The following is a 23,292-nucleotide window of genomic DNA, read 5'->3' as shown; positions in this document are numbered from 1 at the left end:
TGGTTGAGGTGAGAAAAATAAGTAATTTTGGTTTGTTTTTATGGTGACTTTTGTAGTGACTATTGCATGGGTTGTGTGTATTGTGGTCAAGTATAGGATTTACTGTAATAGACAGGTCCTGTACATTGAGTGCTGGGTGCTGGTAGTGGAGTATGTTGTTACTGTATTATGTACATAGAGTGCCATCTGTCATTATTGGGATAATTACTCTATACTCCAAAAGATTAGACTGGCAGCTTTAATTTGAGGCTATTTTTATCTATAATGGGTGAACGGTTTAGAATTTACAGCACTTTTTGTACATAGTCCCCACATTTTAGGGGAGCAAAAGTATTGAGCAAATTCAAATATACTGTATGTCTATTAAAGTAGACAAAGGTTAAGTATTTAGTCTGATATTGATAGCACGAAATGACTCTACAAATTTGTTGGATTTATTTTCTGTTTATTTTGTGTTTCAGATTAATTTATGCCCAATAGAAATTAATGGTAAATAATGTATTGTGCCATTTTGGAGTCACTTTTATTGTAAATGAGAATAGAATATGTTTCTGAACACTTCTACATGAATGTGGATGCTACCATGATTACGGATAATCCTGAAGGAATTGTGAATAATGTACAAAAAGACAATGAACAGAAAGTGCTGTAATTTCTCAATGGTTCACTCAAAATATATGAAAATACACTCAAATTAAAGCAGACAGTCAACACTTTAACCCTATAGCTATCGTTTGAATCCAAACTTTTGAAGTATAGAGCCAAACATTTTTTTAAATGCTTCACTGTCCCAATAAATACGGAGGGCACTGTGTACTCTCTGGGTATAATCCCATATATGAGTTATTCGTTATGTCTGACTCAGGCCACATAGGCCCATTTGTAATCTCCCTTTACCCATAAACCCCTTCTCCTCTCTCTGTGCATTCTGACCTGTCTGTGTCCAAAGTCATTGAGAATGGTGGCCAGTTTCTTGGTGTTGCTGTGCTGTCGTTGGGCGGGGATGGCTGGGTTGGGGTCCCTCCAGTCTACGGAGAGACGATGGAGCCACATGTCTGACTCCTGTAGGTGGGCCTGCCTAAGGCTGGGGTCAAAACAGTGCACCTCACAGCCCGCCCTGGCCAGAGAGCGCTCCACAGTCTTATCCTCCATACCCAACCTATGGTAGAGAGAGAGGGGAGAGGGAGGAAGAGAGAGAGACCGAGAGAAAAGGTTATATACAGCATATTTGATGGATGGTTGAGTGGATGGCTACAGATAGAATTATATATGGCATATCGTATAAGGACTTCTGTTTGTACATCTGATGGAGCTGAAAAGTATTGCTCACTTCAGCAGCTCAATTAATAATTCAGAGGAAGGCTGAAAGTATGGGAGGATATGAGCAGAAACATATTTGATTTCTTCTTGATTGTTTTCAAGACTGACAAAGGCTTGTTTTGCCCCTCTCTCTCTTCCCTCTTTTCCAACTGGGCACAAACATCATTTCAATGTCCATTCCACATTGGTTCAATGTAATTTCATTGAAATGCCTTGGAAACAACGTTGATTCAACTGGTGTGTGTCAAATCAAATGTTATTTGTCAGGTGCTTTGAAAAATAAATCGGTGTAGACTAACAATGAAATACTTACTTACTGGCTCTTCCCAACAATGCAGAGAGAAAGAAAATAGAGAAACAATATAAAACTAATGACACGTAATAATACAAGCAATAATAAACCCACAATAAGTAACGTTAACTTGGCTATGACTTGGGTGGCTGGAGTCTTTGAAAATGTTTAGGGCCTTCCTCTGACACCGCCTGGTATAGAGGTCCTGGATGGCAGGGAGCTCGACCCGGGCGATGCACTGGGCAGTACACACTACCCTCTGTAGCGCCTTGCAGCCGGATGCCAAGCAGTCCCCATACCAAGCGGTGATGCAGACAGTCAAGATGCTCTCAATGGTGCAGCTGTAGAATTATTTGAGTATTTGAGGCCCCATGCCAAATCTTTTCAGCCTCCTGAGGGGGAAGAGGTGTTGTCGTGGCCTCTTCACGATTGTGTTGGTGTGTGTGGAGCATGACAGATCCTTAGTGATGTGGACACCAAGGAACTTGAAGCTCTTGATTCACTCCACTACAGACCTGTCGACGTGCATGGGGGTGTGCTCAGTCCTCCGTTTCCAGTTGTCCACGATCAGCTCCTTTATCTTGCAGACGTTGAAGAAGAGGTTGTTGTCCTAGCACCACACTGCCAGGTCTCTGACCTCCTCCCTTTATGCTGTCTCATTGTCATCAGTGATCAGGCCTATCACCGTCAGCAAACTTAATGATGGTGTTGGAGTCATGCGTGGCCACGCAGTCATGGGTGAACAGGGAGTACACCCATGAGTACACACATGCACATCCCATCAGGAAGTTCTGGATCCAGTTGCAGAGGCTGGTGTTCAGTCCCAAGGTCCTGAGCTTAGTGATGAGCTTAAAGGGCACTATAATGTTGAACGTGGAGCTGTAGTCAATGAACAGCATTCTCACATAGGTTCCTTTTGTCCAGGTGGGAAAGGTCAGTGTGGAGTGCAATGGAGATTGTGTCATCTGTGATTCTGTTGGGGTGGTATGCGAATTGGAGTGGGTCCAGGGCGTCTGGGATGATGGTGTTGATGTGAGCCATGACCAGCCTTTCAAAGAATTTCATGGCTACAGATGTGCGTGCTTGGTGTTCTTGGGTACAGGGACTATGGTGGTCTGCTTGAAACATGTAGGTACTACAGACTGAGTCAGGGAGAGGTTGAAAATGTCAGTGAAGACACTTGCCAGTTGGTCAGCGCATACTCTGAGTATGCGTTCTGATAATCCATCTGGCCCAGCGGCCTTGTGAATGTTAACCTGTTTAAGGTCTTACATTGGCTACGGAGAGCGTGATCACACAGTCGTCCGGGATAGCTGGTGCTCTCATGCATGGTTCAATGTTGCTTACCTCAAAGTGAGCATAGAAAGCATTTACCTTGTCTGGTACACTCTAAGGAAAAATTATGCCAAAATAGTTATTTGTGGAGGGATAGAGTTCTACCAAGAACCCTTTTGATCAGAAGAACCCTTTTTGGAAGACAAGGGTTCTTTGTAAGGCAAATGGTTCTATCTAGAACCTTTAACATCCTAAGAACCGTTTTTGGAAGAAAGGGTTCCTTGTTGATTCTTTGGAAGGAAATAAGGGTTCTTCACAGAACCATATATAATATTTCCCAGCATGTTTTATTGCAGGGAGATTTTCAGAATTGTTTGTTTTACTTTAATATCTGTGATTTTGCATTTACATTGATTGGTTAATAACTGTAATGCTATACAAAGACAAATAACACACTTTTCTAAACTAATCCAATCTGTTGGATTTATTGCAACCGTTACTGAGATGGTTGTTCCAGTTTAGATGATTGAGGTCGTCTCAGTATTCAATTTCCACTACCCTGGCAGTCATACTGAATGGAAGTTGTGGGTGATTAACAATTCCTCTTTTGGATATCCTGGCTGGAACTCTGGCTGGATTCCAATAGGAATTGCCCATCACTTTGCAAACCAGCATAATGGGACTTGCAGGCCTGATGTGGCTTGTAACCAGGAGATAACTAGGCCATCAAATAAAGGCATTATGATATATGTAATATATTGTCATAAATAATACAATTTTAAAGGCTAATAAGGCTGGTGGAACCGTTCATAGAGGGTTCTAGGAAGAACCGTTAGATTATAAAATGGTTCTTGGTAGAACCCTTCAGAGTGTTCTAGGCAGAACCCTTCATAGAGGGTTCCAGGTAGAACAATATACAGGGGGTTCTTTGAAGAACCCTACATAGAGGATTCTCTTTCTCTCCTCTCCTCTCCTCTCCTCTCCTCTCCTCTCCTCTCCTCTCCTCTCCTCTCCTCTCCTCTCCTCTCCTCTCCTCTCCTCTCCTCTCCTCTCCTCTCCTCTCCTCTCCTCTCCTCTCCTCTCCTCTCCTCTCCTCTCCTCTCCTCTCCTCTCCTCTCCTCTCCTCTCCTCTCCTCTCCTCTCCTCTCCTCTCCTCTCCTCTCCTCTCCTCTCCCTCTGTGTATCTGAGTGTGTTGTTCATGATGTGGCTCGCTGTATCTCTGTACAGTAATTGTGGCTCAGGGAGTATCTCTCAAAGCTAATTTCTCATGGATGAGCTACTCTGGTCCCCCATAGACAATCATGCGTTTAGGAGGGGGATGCAGGGATGAGATGAGAGAGGTAAAGGCAGGGAAGGAAATGCTGCCTTCAGACATCTCTGTTACTCTCTCTGCTAAATGATTCAGTTAACACAACCACTAATGGTATCATAGCTGGCCCTACCAGGAGAATGGCTTGTTCTTCGCTATCGTTTTAGTCAAAAGATACTTCAGATGACAGGGCTTGCTGTTTTGATGAGAGGATGGGGGAAAAGACCAAGTACCTTCATGGTGACTCTGTGTGCGTCCCAAATGGCTCCCTATTCCCTTTTTAATATATAATCATCTATATTTTTTTTAATTTTATTTAACTCAGCAAGTCAGTTAAGAACAAATTCTTATTTTCAATGATGGCCTAGGAACAGTGGGTTAACTGCCTTGTTCAGGGGCACAACGACAGGTTAAGGTCCCTAAGGGCAATGGTCAAAAGTAGTGCACTATACAGAGAATAGGGTGCCATTTGGGATGCAGGCCATGTCTGTCTGTCTGCTTCCCTGGAGTACATGTCTGATAGAAGAGGGTGGTTATCACACAGTGTCTGCAGGTAGTTATCCTCTGTCCCACAAGACTGTGTGGTGAAAGCAGGGAAAGACAGAACCGCTGCTGTCAGAGAGAACAGTTCTTCAAACATGGGGATTATAGCGGATTCCCTGTTGACCGTGGTGTCATGACAACATGTGTGTGTGTGTGTGTGTGTGTGTCGGGGGTGGGGGTTATGACACAAGGGTGGACTATGGTCATTTTAGCTTTATCAACACCATCACCACTTCTAATGATCCCTGATCCCATGTAGGATCACATATTCTGGGTAATAAGTGATCCTCTATCTTATCCCCCCTCTCTCTGCCCCTCTCTCTCTCCATCTACCATCCATATCTCCTCCAACCTGTTAAACCATATCCACTATCCAGTTACAAGGAGCACAAATGTGATGGTGAGTTAAGGTCTCTGAAAGTCAAAGAAGAACACTTCTTCCTTTCTGCACTACTTAAGATATGGAGACTATGAGACTGGGGATGAGGACTATGAGACTGGGGATGAGGACTATGAGACTGGGGATGAGGACTATGAGACTGGGGATGAGGACTATGGGACTGAAGATGAGGACTATGAGACTGGGGATGAGGACTATGAGACTGGGGATGAGGACTACGAGACTGGGGATGAGGACTACGAGACTGGGGATGAGGACTATGAGACTGGGGATGAGGACTATGAGACTGGGGATGAGGACTATGGGACTGAAGATGAGGACTATGAGACTGGGGATGAGGACTATGAGACTGGGGATGAGGACTATGAGACTGGGGATGAGGACTATGAGACTGGGGATGAGGACTATGAGACTGGGGATGAGGACTATGAGACTGAAGATGAGGACTATGAGACTGAAGATGAGGACTATGAGACTGAAGATGAGGACTATGAGACTGGGGATGAGGACTATGAGACTGGGGATGAGGACTATGAGACTGGGGATGAGGACTATGAGACTGGGGATGAGGACTATGAGACTGGGGATGAGGACTATGAGACTGGGGATGAGGACTATGAGACTGGGGATGAGGACTATGAGACTGGGGATGAGGACTATGAGACTGGGGATGAGGACTATGAGACTGAAGATGAGGACTATGAGACTGGGGATGAGGACTATGAGACTGGGGATGAGGACTATGAGACTGGGGATGAGGACTATGAGACTGGGGATGAGGACTATGAGACTGGGGATGAGGACTATGAGAATGAAGATGAGGACTATGAGACTGAAGATGAGGACTATGAGACTGAAGATGAGGACTATGAGACTGAAGATGAGGACTATGAGACTGAAGATGAGGACTATGAGACTGGGGATGAGGACTATGAGACTGAAGATGAGGACTATGAGACTGGGGATGAGGACTATGATACTGGGGATGAGGACTATGGGACTGGGGATGAGGACTATGAGACTGGGGATGAGGACTATGAGACTGAAGATGAGGACTATGAGACTGAAGATGAGGACTATGAGACTGGGGATGAGGACTATGGGACTGGGGATGAGGACTATGAGACTGGGGATGAGGACTATGGGACTGGGGATGAGGATCGTGGGACTGAGGATGAGGACTATGAGACTGGGGATGAGGACTATGGGACTGGGGATGAGGACTATGGGACTGGGGATGAGGACTATGAGACTGGGGATGAGGACTATGAGACTGGGGATGAGGACTATGAGACTGAAGATGAGGACTATGAGACTGAAGATGAGGACTATGAGACTGAAGATGAGGACTATGAGACTGGGGATGAGGACTATGAGACTGGGGATGAGGACTATGAGACTGGGGATGAGGACTATGAGACTGGGGATGAGGACTATGATACTGGGGATGAGGACTATGAGACTGGGGATGAGGACTATGAGACTGGGGATGAGGACTATGAGACTGGGGATGAGGACTATGAGACTGGGGATGAGGACTATGAGACTGAAGATGAGGACTATGAGACTGAAGATGAGGACTATGAGACTGAAGATGAGGACTATGAGACTGAAGATGAGGACTATGAGACTGAAGATGAGGACTATGAGACTGAAGATGAGGACTATGAGACTGAAGATGAGGACTATGAGACTGAGGAGGAGGACTATGAGACTGAAGATGAGGACTATGAGACTGGGGATGAGGACTATGAGACTGGGGATGAGGACTATGAGACTGGGGATGAGGACTATGATACTGGGGATGAGGACTATGGGACTGGGGATGAGGACTATGGGACTGGGGATGAGGACTATGAGACTGGGGATGAGGACTATGAGACTGAAGATGAGGACTATGAGACTGAAGATGAGGACTATGAGACTGGGGATGAGGACTATGGGACTGGGGATGAGGACTATGAGACTGAAGATGAGGACTATGAGACTGGGGATGAGGACTATGAGACTGGGGATGAGGACTATGGGACTGGGGATGAGGATCGTGGGACTGAGGATGAGGACTATGAGACTGGGGATGAGGACTATGAGACTGAGGATGAGGACTATGAGACTGAAGATGAGGACTATGAGACTGAAGATGAGGACTATGAGACTGGGGATGAGGACTATGGGACTGGGGATGAGGACTATGAGACTGAAGATGAGGACTATGAGACTGAAGATGAGGACTATGAGACTGGGGATGAGGACTATGGGACTGGGGATGAGGACTATGAGACTGAAGATGAGGACTATGAGACTGGGGATGAGGACTATGAGACTGGGGATGAGGACTATGGGACTGGGGATGAGGATCGTGGGACTGAGGATGAGGACTATGATACTGGGGATGAGGACTATGGGACTGGGGATGAGGACTATGGGACTGGGGATGAGGACTATGGGACTGGGGATGAGGATCGTGGGACTGAGGATGAGGACAATAAGGGCTTGGGAATGATGACCGTGGGACTGGGGATGAGGACTGGGGATGAGGACCGTAGGACTGGGGATGAGGACAATAAGGGCTTGGAAATGACGACCGTGGGACTGGGGATGAGGGCCGTGGGACTGGGGATGAGGACCATGGGACTGGGGATGAGGACTATGGGATTTGGGATGAGGACCATGGGACTGGTGATTAAGGCTATGGAACTGGGGATGAGTACTATGGGACTGGGGATGAGGGCTATGGGACTGGGGATGAGGACTATGGGACTGGGGAGGAGGGCTATGGAACTGGGGATGAAGGCTATGGGACTGGGGATGAGGGCTATGGGACTGGGGATGAGGGCTATGGGACTGGGGATGAGGGCCGTGGGACTGGGGATGAGGACCATGGGACTGGGGATGAGGGCTATGGGACTGGGGGTGAGGACTATGGGACTGGGGATGAGGGCTATGGGACTGGGGATGAGGGCTATGGAACTGGGGACTGCATTAGGGGAATTTCTGAGTGACTCCATTAACACACAGCAGTTCTGCTCTGTGTGCTACACCTCCAGGGCAGGAATAGAGGGAGAGAAAAGGAGACAGAGAAACAGAAAGAGAGTGAAAGACAGACAGAAAACTAGAGTGGTGGGAGGGAGGAAAGGGATGGATAGAATGAGAAAAAGGAAGTAGAGATGGGGGTAAAGTATGGGTCCTTGGTATTTCATGTGTGAAATCACACCATGGTCCCCCATGCGATGCGCCTGGCCAATGAAAGAACATCTGCTCATCCTGCCTGGGCACCGCCACTCACGCCTCGTTTAACAGCACGCACGTAGCGCACGCATAGACACACTATGATATTTAACATTTGTGTTTGACAGATCTTAATTTGCAGCAGTGGAGCATAGTGTTGGGTGGACTTGGGTGGGGGGGGGGTTATTAGGTAAAGAAGGACACAATTCTCCTGGGGATAAAATACCAGACATTCCTGGCTACAGCATGACAACCAACTATCCACAGACGTGTGTGTGTGTGTGTGTGTGTGTGTGTGTGTGTGTGTGTGTGTGTGTGTGTGTGTGTGTGTGTGTGTGTGTGTGTGTGTGTGTGTGTGTGTGTGTGTGTGTGTGTGTGTGAGATAGATAGAGAGACACAGACACAGACAGAGAAGGAAAGAGAGAAATCTAGGCCACGGACAGGGGACAGGAAAGAGAGAAATCTAGGCCACGGACAGGGGACAGGAAAGAGGGAGAGATACTCAGGGGTATAACTTCTAATGTCATTTTAATGACCTCTCCTGAAATATTTCTTTTCAGAACACGACCCTGGTTGATTTACTTTATTACCCGCAGTTTCCTCTGCTGATGTGGGCTGTTTGCTATTATTGTATTCGTCAGAGCTTGGTTGGAGGAGCTTAGATATGATCCTGGCTCGTCTTCAGATGATAATATACAGTATATAAACAAAAGTATGTGGACACCCCTTCAAATTAGTGGAATCGGCAATTTCAGCCATAACCTGACTGGTGTATAAAATCGAGCACACAGCCATGCAATCACCATAGACAAACATTGGCAGTAGAATGGCCCATAGAGCTCAGTGACTTTCAATGTGGCACCGTCATAGGATACCACCTTTCCAACAAGTCAGTTCATTCAATTTCTGCCCTGCTAGAACTGTCCCGGTCAACTGCCAAAGGGAACAACAGCTCAACCGCGAAGTGGTAGGCCACACAGGCTCACAGAACAGGATCGCCAGGTGCTGAAGTGCGTAGTGCGTAGAAATCGCCTGTCCTTGGTTGCAACACTCACTACTATGTTCCAAATTGCCTCAACACAATAACTGTTTGTCGGGAGCTTCATGAAATGGGTTTCCATGGCCGAGCAGCTGCACCCAAGCCTAAAATCACCAAGTGCAAAGTGTCGGCTGGAGTGGTATAAAGTTTGGTGGAGGAGGAATAATTGTCTGGGGCTGTTTTTCATGGTTCGGGCTAGGCCGTTTAGTTCCAGTGAACGGAAATCTTAACGTTACAGCATACAATGACATTCTAGACAATTCTGTTCTTCCCTTTCTTGTTTCAGCATGACAATGCCCCGTGCATAAAGGGAGGTCCATACAGAAATAGATTTTTGAGATCAGTGTGGAAGAACTTGACTGGCCTGCAAAGAGCCCTGACCTCAACCCCAATGAACACCTTTGGGATGAATTGGAACGCCGACTGCGAGCCAGGCCTAATCGCCCAACATCAGTGCCCGACTTCACTAATGCTCTTGTGGCTGAATGGAAGTCCACACAGCAATGTTCCAACATCTAGTGGAAAGCCTTCCCAGAAGAATGGAGGCTGTTATAGCAGCAAAGGGGAGGACCAACTCAATATTAATGCCCATGATTTTGGAATGAGATGTTCAATGAGCAGGTGTCCACATACTTGAGTGTACAAAACATTAGGAACATCTGATATTTCCATGACGCAGAATGACCAGGTGAATTATTTTGGTCATGTAGTGTATCAAGTGCTCTAAAAGGATGGTCATGATTTATGACTTATTTTATGAAGGATGCAGGTTGTGTGAGGTCACATATAAAGAACTGTTGAAGATTGGACCTGTGTGCATCTTCAAAATGCCCCCTTAGTGAAATTAACCTATTTATATTGTTTCCCTAATCTCTCTCTCTCCCTCTCTCCCCCTCTCCCTCTCTCTCCCTCTCTCTCTCCCTCTCCCTCCCTCCAATACTTTCCAGATGTGTGGCAAGGTCCCATTGGTTTCATGGTGCAATAGCTTCGTGGCTGTCTCTCTCTCCACTATAAAATACTCTTGTCCACAGTTTGTATCCTCAAATATCACTGGAACTGGTAGTTCCGTACATATGGGACCAAAGGTTATGTGAACAGCCATGCTGAAAGGAACAAACCAGATTTCATCATGGTTGGCTTGACCTTTTCCTGACCAAGACCAAATCTGGGCACCAGTTACAGGTCTGTTAGTCTCTGGTCGATTAGAGGGAAAACGCGCTTAATGATGTTCTGTACTTCCTATCTCTCTCTCACTCTCATCCCCCCCCCCTCTCTCTCTCTCTCTCTCATCCCCCCTCTCTCTCACTAACCCATCTCTCTCTCTCTCTCTCTCTCTCTCTCTCTCTCTCTCTCACTCTCATCCCCCCTCTCTCTTGCTAACCCATCTCTCTCTCTCTCTCACTCTCATCCCCCCTCTCTCTCACTAACCCATCTCTCTCTCTCTCTCTCTCTCACTCTCATCCCCCCTCTCTCTCACTAACCCATCTCTCTCTCTCTCACTCTCATCCCCCCTCTCTCTCGCTAACCCATCTCTCTCTCTCTCTCTCTCTCTCTCTCTCTCTCTCTCTCTCACTCTCATCCCCCTCTCTCTCACTAACCCATCTCTCTCTCTCTCTGTCTCACTCTCATCCCCCCTCTCTCTCACTAACCCATCTCGCTCTCTCTCTTTCTCTCTCTCTCTCACTCTCATCCCCCCTCTCTCTCGCTAACCCATCTCTCTCTCTCTCTCTCTCTCTCTCTTTCTCTCTCTCTCTCATCCCCCCTCTCTCTCGCTAACCCATCTCTCTCTCTCTCTCTCTCTCACTCTCATCCCCCCTCTCTCTCACTAACCCATCTCTCTCTCTCTCTCTTTCCCTCTCTCTCTCTCTCTCTCTCTCTCTCTCTCTCTCTCTCTCTCTCTCTCTCTCTCTCTCTCTCCTACAGTTGTGATGTGAGTGATAAGGGAGGTGATATACTCCTGTTGATCGGCTATTACAAGAGTCCATCAAACTAATGTGGCAGACAAAACCAACCCACAGATCATTAGATCAATACAGACAGGTATATATATATATACACAGTATATGATGTACTTTTATAGCGTACATTGACATGAGTGGGCATTACTAAAAGTAACATTATGAAAAGTGTCTGTTTTTGACAAAAGGATAAATAACTTTAGTAGATATGGTACGGACCGGTATTACTCTGGAGCTTTGTCATGTGTGTGTTTGTGCGTGTGTGTGTATATGTGTGTGCATTTCACTTGTATCTCTGTGTGTTCATCAGTCACCAATAACAAATCCGATACGTTTCCCTCCAACCAATTCATGTGACCTTTGACCCTGCTATAAACAGGCAGACAGCCAACAGTGAGGGGTAATCCCTAAAGGTTTACTGCCGCATTCCCACCCCTTTATTCCTGCTCCCCGCCCCCCCTCACCTCTACCCTCCTATACTGTCTTGTACTCTCCTCTACCATTCTCAACCCTTCTCTATCGTCCTCTACCCTCCACTATCCTCCCCTGCCCCCCCTTATCCTCCCCTACCCTCCCTTATCCTCCCCTACCGTCCTCTACCATCCTCTACGACCTCAACACTCCTCTACCGTCCTCTACCCTCCTCTACCGTCCTCTACCGACCTCAACACTCCTCTACCGACCTCTACCGTCCTCAACACTCCTCTACCGTCCTCTACCCTCCTCTACTGTCCTCTACTCTCCTCTACCATCCTCTACTCTCCTCTACCGTCCTCTACCCTCCTCTACCGTCCTCTACCCTCCTCTACCGTCTACCGTCCTCTACTCTCCTCTACCATCCTCAACCCTCCTCTACCGTCCTCTACCGTCCTCTACTCTCCTCTGCCGTCCTCTACCCTCCTCTACCGTCCTCTACTCTCCTCTGCCGTCCTCTACCCTCCTCTACCATCCTCTACTCTCCTCTACCGTCCTCTACTCTCCTCTACCATCCTCTACTCTCCTCTACCGTCCTCTACTCTCCTCTACCATCCTCCACCGTCCTCTAACCTCCTCTACTGTCTTCTACGGTCCTCCACCCCCCTCTTTATAGTCCTCTCCCTTCCTCTACCGTCCTTTACCATTCTCTACCCTCCTCTGCCATCTTGTACCCTCCTCTAATGTCCTGTACCCTCCTCTAACATCCTGTACCCTCCTCTACGCTCCTATACTGTCCTCTACACTCCTCTACCCTCCCCTACCGTTCTCCACCATCCTCTACCCCCATTTACCCTCCTCTACACTCCTCTACCCCCCCTTTACCGTCCTCTACCTTACTCTACCCTTCTCTAACGTCCTCTACTCTCCTCTACCTTCCTCTACCTTCCTTTACCATCCTCTGCCGTCCTCTACCCTCCTCTATGTCCTCAACTCTCCCCTGCCGTCCTCTACCCTCTCCTACCCTCCTCTACCATCCTCTACCCTCCTTACCGTACTATACCCTCCTCTACTGTCTTCTACCGTCATCTACCCTCCTCTACCGTCCTCTACCCTCCTCAACTGACTTCTACCATCCCTCAACCTCCTCTACCCTCCTCTCCAGTCCTCTACGCTTCTCTACCCTCCTCTACCCTCCTATACCGTCCTCTAGCCTCCTCTACCCTCGTCTAACTTCCTCTACCCTCCTCCTCCACCGTCCTCTACCCTCATATAACGTCCTCTACCCTCCTCTACTGTCTACCCTCCTCTACCGTCTTCTACTCTCCTCTACGCTCCTCTGCCGTCCTTTATGTCCTCAACCCTCCCCTGCCACCTTCTACCCTCCCCTACCGTCCTCTACTGTCCTCTACACTCCTCTACCCTCCTCTACATCCTCTACCCTCCTCTACGTTCCTCTACTGTCCTCTACCCTCCTCTACTGTCCACTACCCTCCTCTACCCTCTACTGTCCTCTAAGCTCCTCTACCCTTATCTATGCTCCTCTACCATCCTCTACCTTACTCTAACCTTCTCTTACGTCCTCTACTCTCGTCTACCTTCCTCTACCATCCTCTACCGTCCTATACCCTCATTTACACTCCTCTACCCTCCTCTGCCGTCCTCTACCCTCTATGTCCTCAACTCTCCCCTGCCGTCCTCTACCCTCCCCTACCCTCCTCTACCGTCCTGTACCCTCATTTACACTCCTCTACCCTCCTCTACCCTTCTCTAAAGTCCTCTACCATCCTCTACTGTCCTCTACCCTCCTCTACCATCCTCTACTCTCCTCTACCGTCCTCTACTCTCCTCTACCATCCTCTACTCTCCTCTACCGTCCTCTACTCTCCTCTACCATCCTCCACCGTCCTCTAACCTCCTCTACTGTCTTCTACGGTCCTCCACCCCCCTCTTTATAGTCCTCTCCCTTCCTCTACCGTCCTTTACCATTCTCTACCCTCCTCTGCCATCTTGTACCCTCCTCTAATGTCCTGTACCCTCCTCTAACATCCTGTACCCTCCTCTACGCTCCTATACTGTCCTCTACCCTCCTCTACCCTCCCCTACCGTTCTCCACCATCCTCTACCCCCATTTACCCTCCTCTACACTCCTCTACCCCCCTTTACCGTCCTCTACCTTACTCTACCCTTCTCTAACGTCCTCTACTCTCCTCTACCTTCCTCTACCTTCCTTTACCATCCTCTGCCGTCCTCTACCCTCCTCTATGTCCTCAACTCTCCCCTGCCGTCCTCTACCCTCCCCTACCCTCCTCTACCATCCTCTACCCTCCTTACCGTACTATACCCTCCTCTACTGTCTTCTACCGTCATCTACCCTCCTCTACCGTCCTCTACCCTCCTCAACTGACTTCTACCATCCCTCAACCTCCTCTACCCTCCTCTCCAGTCCTCTACGCTTCTCTACCCTCCTCTACCCTCCTATACCGTCCTCTAGCCTCCTCTACCCTCGTCTACCTTCCTCTACCCTCCTCCTCCACCGTCCTCTACCCTCATATAACGTCCTCTACCCTCCTCTACTGTCTACCCTCCTCTACCGTCTTCTACTCTCCTCTACGCTCCTCTGCCGTCCTTTATGTCCTCAACCCTCCCCTGCCACCTTCTACCCTCCCCTACCGTCCTCTACTGTCCTCTACACTCCTCTACCCTCCTCTACATCCTCTACCCTCCTCTACGTTCCTCTACTGTCCTCTACCCTCCTCTACTGTCCACTACCCTCCTCTACCCTCTACTGTCCTCTAAGCTCCTCTACCCTTATCTATGCTCCTCTACCATCCTCTACCTTACTCTAACCTTCTCTTACGTCCTCTACTCTCGTCTACCTTCCTCTACCATCCTCTACCGTCCTATACCCTCATTTACACTCCTCTACCCTCCTCTGCCGTCCTCTACCCTCTATGTCCTCAACTCTCCCCTGCCGTCCTCTACCCTCCCCTACCCTCCTCTACCGTCCTGTACCCTCATTTACACTCCTCTACCCTCCTCTACCCTTCTCTAAAGTCCTCTACCATCCTCTACTGTCCTCTACCCTCCTCTACCGTACTATACCCTCCTCTACTGTCTTCTTACCGTCATCTACCCTCCTCTACCGTCCTCTACTCCCCTCTACGCTCCTCTGCCGTCCTTTATGTCCTCAACCCTCCCCTACCACCTTCTACCCTCCCCTACCGTCCTCTACCCTCCTCTACGTCCTCTACCCTCCTCTACATTCCTCTACTGTCCTCTACCCTCCTCTACGTCCTCTACCCTTCCTCTACTGTCCACTACCCTCCTCTACGTCCTCTACCCTCTACTGTCCTCTAAGCTCCTCTACCCTTATCTATGCTCCTCTACCCTCCTCTATCCTCCCCTATAGTCCTCTACCCTCCTCTATCCTCCCCTATAGTCCTCTACCCTCACCTACAGTCCTCTACCCTCCCCTACAGTACCCTACTTTCCTCTACCGTCCTCTTCCCTCCTCTACCGTCCTCTACCCTCCTCTACAGTCCTCTTCCCTCCTCTACCCTCCCCTACAGTCCTCTACCCTCCCCTACAGTCCTCTACCTACCTCTACCGTCCTCTTCCCTCCTCTACCCTCCTCTACAGTCCTCTACAGTCCTCTTCCCTCCTCTACCCTCCCCTACAGTCCTCTACCCTCCTCTACAGTCCTCTACCCTCCTCTACAGTCCTCTACCCTCCTCTACCCTCTACCGTCCTCTTCCCTCCTCTACCCTCCCCTACAGTCCTCTACCCTCCTCTACCCTCCTCTACAGTCCTCTTCCCTCCTCTACCCTCCCCTACAGTCCTCTTCCCTCCTCTACCCTCCCCTACAGTCCTCTACCCTCCTCTACTGTCTACCCTCCTCTACCCTCCTCTACTGTCTACCCTCCTCTACCGTCCTCTACCCTTCTCTACCCTCCTTTATGTCCTCAACCCTCTCCTGCCACCTTCTACCCTCCCCTACCGTCCTCTACCCTCATTTACACCCCTCTACATCCTCTACCCTCCTCTACTGTCCTCTACCCTCCTCTACGTCCTCTACCCCCTACAGTCCTCTACCCTCCTTTATGTCCTCAACCCTCCCCTGCCACCTTCCCCTACCGTCCTCTACCCTCATTTACACTCCTCTACCTTCCTCTACTGTCCTCTACACTCCTCTACCCTCCTCTACATCCTCTACCCTCCTCTACACTCATCTACGTCCTCTACCCTCTACCGTCCTCTACGATCCTCTACCCTTGTCTATGCTCCTCTACCATCCTCTACCCTCCTCTACCCTCCTCTACTGTCCTTTACCGCCCTCTACCCTCCTCTACGTCCTCTACCCTCCTCTAAAGTCATCTTCCGCCTTCTACCCGCCTTCTACCCGCCTTCTACATGCCTTCAACCCGCCTTCTATCATCCTCCACTGTCCTCTACCCTCCTCTGCCATCCTCTACCGTCCTCTACCGTCCTCTACACTCCTCTACCCTCTTCTACATCCTCTACCCTCCTCTACGTCCTCTACCCTCCTCTACGTCCTCTACCCTCCTCTACTGTCCACTACCCTCCTCTACGTACTCTACCCTCTACTGTCCTCTACGCTCCTCTAAAGTCATCTTCCGCCTTCTACCCGCCTTCTACACGCCTTCAACCCGCCTTCTACCATCCTGCACCGTCCTCTACCCTCCTCTGCCGTCCACTACCATCCTCTACCATCCTCTACCGTCCTCTACCATCCTCTACCATCCTCTACCGTCCACTACCATCCTCTACCGTCCTCTACCGTCCACTACCATCCTCTACCATCCTCTACCGTCCTCTACCGTCCACTACCATCCTCTACCGTTCACTACCATCCTCTACCGTCCTCTACCATCCTCTACCGTCCACTACCATCCTCTACCATCCTCTACCGTCCACTACCATCCTCTACCATCCTCTACCATCCTCTACCGTCCTCTACCGTCCTCTACCATCCTCTACCGTCCTCTACCATCCTCTACCATCCTCTACCGTCATCTACCGTCCTCTACCGTCCACTACCGTCCTCTACCATCCACTACCGTCCTCTACCGTCCTCTACCGTCCACTACCGTCCTCTACCGTCCTCTACCATCCTCTACCGTCCTCTACCGTCCACTACCGTCCTCTACCGTTCACTACCATCCTCTACCATCCTCTACCGTCCTCTACCGTCCTCTACCGTCCACTACCGTCCTCTACCATCCTCTACCATCCTCTACCGTCCACTACCATCCTCTACCGTCCACTACCATCCTCTACCATCCTCTACCATCCTCTACCGTCCACTACCATCCTCTACCATCCTCTACCATCCTCTACCATCCTCTACCGTCCACTACCATCCTCTACCGTCCACTACCATCCTCTACCATCCTCTACCGTCCACTACCATCCTCTACCGTCCTCTACCGTCCACTACCGTCCTCTACCATCCTCTACCATCCTCTACCATCCTCTACCGTCCACTACCATCCTCTACCATCCTCTACCGTCCACTACCATCCTCTACCATCCTCTACCGTCCTCTACCGTCCTCTACCGTCCACTACCATCCTCTACCATCCTCTACCATCCTCTACCATCCTCTACCGTCCACTACCATCCTCTACCATCCTCTACCGTCCACTACCATCCTCTACCGTCCTCTACCGTCCACTACCATCCTCTACCATCCTCTACCATCCTCTACCGTCCACTACCATCCTCTACCATCCTCTACCATCCTCTACCGTCCACTACCGTCCTCTACCGTCCACTACCGTCCTCTACCATCCTCTACCATCCTCTACCGTCCACTACCGTCCTCTACCGTCCTCTACCGTCCACTACCATCCTCTACCATCCTCTACCGTCCTCTACCGTCCTCTACCGTCCACTACCATCCTCTACCATCCTCTACCATCCTCTTCCCTCCTATACTGTCCTTTACTTTCCCTCTTAGTGTCCAGAGCCTGCTTTACTGCCAACCCTGCAGCTGTCAGCACACCTGTGCGGTCTCTCAACACCCACATTAATAGGCCCTCCAGGGGTTTAATCTATTTAACCCTCCACTCTACCATGCTGCCACTGCCAAGCCCAGCCAGTCCAGCTCAGCCCTGGAAATACAGCAGGGACACAGCCTCTCCTGGAAGGTCAAATACCTTTATAACCTGCAATATAGCCACCAGATTACCTGACACTCACTCCAGAGATATGATGTGATTGGTTTGGGCCAGGCTGTTCCTATGTGTGTGCGTGCGTGCGTGTGTATGCCCGTGCTGTGTGTGTGTGCATGCGAAGGTGTGTATGCGTTCGTGTGCATGTTTGTGTGTGTGTGTGCGTGCCTGTGTGATTACTCACCCCAGAGAGTAGACCCGGCAGTGTTGGATGTGTATCCGTTGTGCCAGGCTGTACCTGCTGTCCAGACACACTGCCCAGCGCCCCTCTGGCCCCTCCTGACCTCCCTGTACCACGGGGCTCTCTGGGGAAGGGGGGGCACAAAACACCTGTAGGTAGACAGGGGTCCTTAATACACCTGTCCCCAAAAATAGCATTGTCATCATTATTATCATCGCCATCATTATCGTAATTGTGATCACCATCGTTGTCATTAGCGTAATCGTTATAATCATCGCCATCGTTACCATTATCGTAATTGGTATCATCATCACCATCGTTAACATTATCGTAATTGGTATCACCATCGTTATAATCATCCACGTCATATACCATAGTTATGCTTGTCCCTGTCCCATCACATGTTCACCACACACACCCACATACTGTACACACATTCTGAGATTCATTCACCAGGTGCCTTATTCCTATTTCAACATGTTTTTCTTTCTCATCTTGCAGCACTCTCTCAATTTCTCCTCCTCTACCCCTCGCCTTCTTTTCCTTTTGGATTCAGTAAAGGAGAAAAGCTTGGATTTAGTGTTAAGAAATGCATCCTCCATCCTTAACATGATTCTCCATCCCACAACAAGTGACAGGGCACCTTCATCTTGTCTTAATGTTCAAGGATTCCATTGACAAAGGAGAAAGAAAACGCTTCCCAAGGTGAATGACAGGTTCAGCTAGTGCCAGTCAACAATTCAATTGTGTGTGTGTGTGTGTGTGTGTGCGTGTGTGTGTGTGTGTGTGTGTGCGTGCGTGCGTGCGTGCGTGCGTGCGTGCGTTCGTGCGTGCGTGCGTGCGGGCGTGCGTGCGGGTGTGTGAGCGTCCTGAATGTCTGAGTGTGTGTGGGAGGTTTTGAAACAGACAGGATTTATGACTGTTTGCTGTCTGATTGCTTTATCTCTACTGTCTCCAGAGACTGTCTGAACTTGACTGGGCCAGCGGACATTGACAGAGACTGAGACTGATCATGTGCTGTAATCACAATGTCTTTCCCTTACAGACTGCAGCTTAGGCTGTGTGGCTCCCTGTGTGGGATACTGTCCAGTCCACTGCTCTGCAGAGACCGGTGACTAATCCTTCTCTTTCTGAACCTCATTGAACCATCATGTTAATAACGGTCTGACTAAAACCATGATTTGATCTGTGTTCTCTCCTGCATTGTATCATAGTGATCCTGTGCTAGACCCATATCCATGTCTGTTATTCGTCTCTTACAGCATTCATTAACCACTCCATCTGCCCTTTACAAAGTCTGTTGACATTTCTGCATTCTTTCCCATGCCACAAAAAATAATGGACAAATGTTTCCTATCTGTAAGGAGTCTAGAATCTTTAGGGGAGTTCTTTCTCTTTGTGATGTCATAAGGCTTTGGAATGTCTTGTTTCCGACTGCTTCAATCTTTAGAAGAGAAGCATTTATCCATAGAGATGAATATGCCATTTAGCCTCTCCTAACAGAGCTTATGACATAAAAGGAAGGCAGGACGTAACAAGAACATTGTAAAAAAGGGCCATACCAAAAACATAAAATACAGAATGGAATAGAATTTTAAACAGCCCTTTATCCATCCATGTATTGCTGTGGTAGTGATGATTCTGTCGTATTGGAAGATTTTTGCTGTTGAAGTTCATAATGTGGTTGGTTATGTGCTGTAGCGGTTCATAATTGCATAACCAGCAAAAGTGGGTGGTATAGGTAGCAACACATCTGCCACGCTGATCCTCAACACCAGGGGTGCATGCTCAGTCCCCTCCTGTACTCCCTGTTCACCCACAACTGCATTGCCTTGAGTGTTTCCATGACAACACAACAGTGGTAGGCCTGATCACCAACAACGATGAGACAGCCTTTAGGGAGGAAGTTAGAGACCTGGCCTGGTGCCTGAATAACAACCTTTCCCTCAACGTAACCAAGACTAAGGACATGATTGTGGACTACAGGAAAAGGAGGACCGAGCACACCCCCATTCTCATCGACGGGGCTGTAGTGGAGCAGTTTGAGAGCTTCAAGTTCCTTGGTGTCCACATCACCAACAAACTAGAATGGTCCAAACACACCAAGACAGTCGTGGAGAGGGCACAACAAAGCCTATTCCCCCTCAGGAAACTAAAAAGATCCTCAAAAGGTTTTACAACTGCAACATCGAGAGCATCCTGGTTGCATCACTGCCTGTTAAATGAATTGCTCAGCCTCTGGCCGCAAGAAACTACAGAGGGTAGTGCGTACGGCCCAGTACATCACTGGAGCTAAGCTGCCTGGCATCCAGGACCTCTACACCAGGCAGTGTCGGAGGAAGGCCCTAAAAATGGTCAAAGACCCCAGCCACCCCAGTCATAGACTGTTCTCTCTACTACCGCATGGCAAGCGGTGCAGGAGTGCTAAGTCTAGGACAAAAAGGCTTCTCAACAGTTTTTACCCCCAAGCCATAAGACTCCTGAACAGGTAATCAAATGGCTACCCGGACTATTTGCATTGTGTGGCCCCCCCCCCAACCCCTCTTTTACACTGCTGCTACTCTCTGTTTATCATATATGCATAGTCACTTTAACTATACATTCATGTACATACTACCTCAATTGGGCCGACCAACCAGTGCTCCCGCACATTGGCTAACCGGGCTATCTGCATTGTGTCCCACCACCCACCAACCCCTCTTTTACACGACTGCTACTCTCTGTTTATCATATGTGCATAGTCACTTTAACCATATCTACATGTACATACTACCTCAATCAGCCTGACAAACCGGTGTCTGTATGTAGCCTCGCTACTTTTATAGCCTCGCTACTGTATATAGCCTGTCTTTTTACTGTTGTTTTATTTCTTTACCTACCTATTGTTCACCTAATACCTTTTTTACACTATTGGTTAGAGCCTGGAAGTAAGCATTTCACTGTAAGGTCTACACCTGTTGTATCCAGCGCACTTGACAAATAAACTTTGATTTGGGTATTGAACAGTATTGGCCCATCATTGTTGTTCATCTGAACAAATGTTTTACTGCATCAGTATTCTTTCTATATCGTGAGCTATGATGAATCTACTCTGTACAGAGAGGTTGTGACACTTTGTTGTCATTTTGAATCCACTGCAACACTGCAATATGTTATATTTATCAATCGTGTGTGTGTGTGTGTGTGTGTGTGTGTGTGTGTGTGTGTGTGTGTGTGTTTGTTTGCTTGTTTGCTTGTGTGATTGTGTGCTTGTGTGTGTGTGTGTGTGTGTGTGTGTGTGTGTGTGTGTGTGTGTGTGTGTGTATATATATATATATATATATATATATATATATATATATATATATATATATATATATACTGAGTGAACAAAACATTAGGAACACCTTCCTAATATTAAGTTGCACCCCCCCCCCCCCCCGCTTTGCCCTCAGAACAGCCTCAATTCGTCAGGACATGGACTCTACAAGGTGCCAAAATCGTTCCACAGGGATGCTGGCCCATGTTGACTCCAATGCTTCTCACAGTTATGTCAAGTTGTCTGGATGTCCTTTGGGTGGGTTAGGGTTGCACACACACAATCCATGTCTCAATTGTCTCAAGGCTTAAAAATCCTTCTTTAACCCGTCTCCTCCTCTTCATCGACACTGATTGAAGTGGATTTAACAGGTGACATCAATAAGAGATCTTAGCTTTCACCTGGATTAACTTGGTCATGTCATGGAAAGAGAAGGTGTTCCTAATGTTTTGTACACTCAGTGTATATGTGTGTGTGTTTATACAGTATGTATGTGTGTGTAATTCTATTAATTGCACAATCCCAGTGCAGCGTGTCTCTCTCAGAGGCTGAGTTCTGCCAACCACGACGTCAGTCAGAATTACTGCTGAGGTACACTGTAATCTCCATGGCAACTCCCTCTCCGCCTGTCAGTGTAGATGATGGATGACTCACCCCCAACTACCCGCCTTCACGCACCCTTCCCTCCACCCACACGAACAACCACCCCTCCATCAACACACACACACACCCCTCCGCACACACACACACACACACACACACACACACACACACACACACACACACACACACACACACACACACACACACACACACACACACACACACACACACACACACACAGACACACACACACACACTCCCCCATAGGCTTCTTTATGAGCAGCATGCCTGCCATGCTAGATATAGAGTAGGTGTTTTATTATTAGAAGGGCTGTAGGCCCACAGTATATGAAAGACAAGATAATAAGTTGCCAATGTTTCTTAACTTAATTTGATTACGGAGGGACAATGCCTTCATTATCAGAAAATACTTGGACTGTTAGCAAGGATCCGATGTGCTTAACCATTGAAACACCTCCATCACACAGAGCATATTTTGCTGACTGTACGGCACAAGGACATAAAAGCCAAGTTTGTCTTTTCCTCTCAATCTTCATCCTCACACAACACAACAACGTTTCAACCGATTGGTTGTTATTTCCTATGGCACAGACAATCTAACAAGGCAAGATCCTCTCATTGATTTAGTAGGAACGAGACGAATCAGACAAATCAGAATGTCATCTCTATGGTAATCATTAGAGTAATGACCCATGTGTGAGCTGTCAAGCAAGACAACATCTTTTTCAATGAGCATAATATGAAAAGGGTGCTTTGTTTGCAGTTAGAGTTGGTTATTCTCTGTTTATTTACCAGTTAGACCTTTATGCAACTCTGACTGGCATGACAAAGTACTGTACTGAATCATCTATAGAAGCTTTAGTTCCAGTCAGACTCCACAGCAGCAGCTAATTTGAATAACCATTCAGTGTCCCAAATGGCACCCTATTCCCAACACAGTGCACCACTAAGTAGTGCACTACAGTGAATATGGTGCAATTTGAGAACAGGCTCCCTCCCCGATTCTAAACAGTGCAACGTTCTAGAACCAGGACACTCCATCTGGCTTTATAATCTAGATCAGATACAGTATCTACAATATTCATTCACTGCATTTGTATTATGTTAACATGTACACTGCATGTATCTGTGTATATCTGAATATTGTACAGATATGACATGTAATAACATTGTGTGAGTCCCAAATGGTACCCCAATCCCTATAAAGTGTAGT

General features: G+C 48.2%; 1 protein-coding gene across 1 annotated transcript in view; it reads right to left on the bottom strand.

Annotated features, from left to right (window-relative positions):
• Positions 1-23,292, bottom strand: part of LOC109866118 (methyltransferase-like protein 24) — a 60,635-nt gene that overhangs the window by 6,886 nt on the left and 30,457 nt on the right. The window contains exons 3-4 of the mRNA XM_020454659.2: positions 18,161-18,306; positions 934-1,159 (exon numbers count right to left, since the gene is read on the bottom strand). Of these exons, the coding sequence (XP_020310248.1) occupies positions 934-1,159; positions 18,161-18,306 (372 nt within the window). The remainder of the gene's footprint in view (positions 1-933; positions 1,160-18,160; positions 18,307-23,292) is intronic.

This window comes from Oncorhynchus kisutch, linkage group LG21 (assembly GCF_002021735.2).
Source record: "Oncorhynchus kisutch isolate 150728-3 linkage group LG21, Okis_V2, whole genome shotgun sequence".
NCBI classification, from domain to species: Eukaryota; Metazoa; Chordata; class Actinopteri; order Salmoniformes; family Salmonidae; genus Oncorhynchus; species Oncorhynchus kisutch.
The sequence above is the reverse complement of the archived record's forward strand: the minus strand, read 5'-3'. Positions and strand labels throughout refer to the sequence as shown.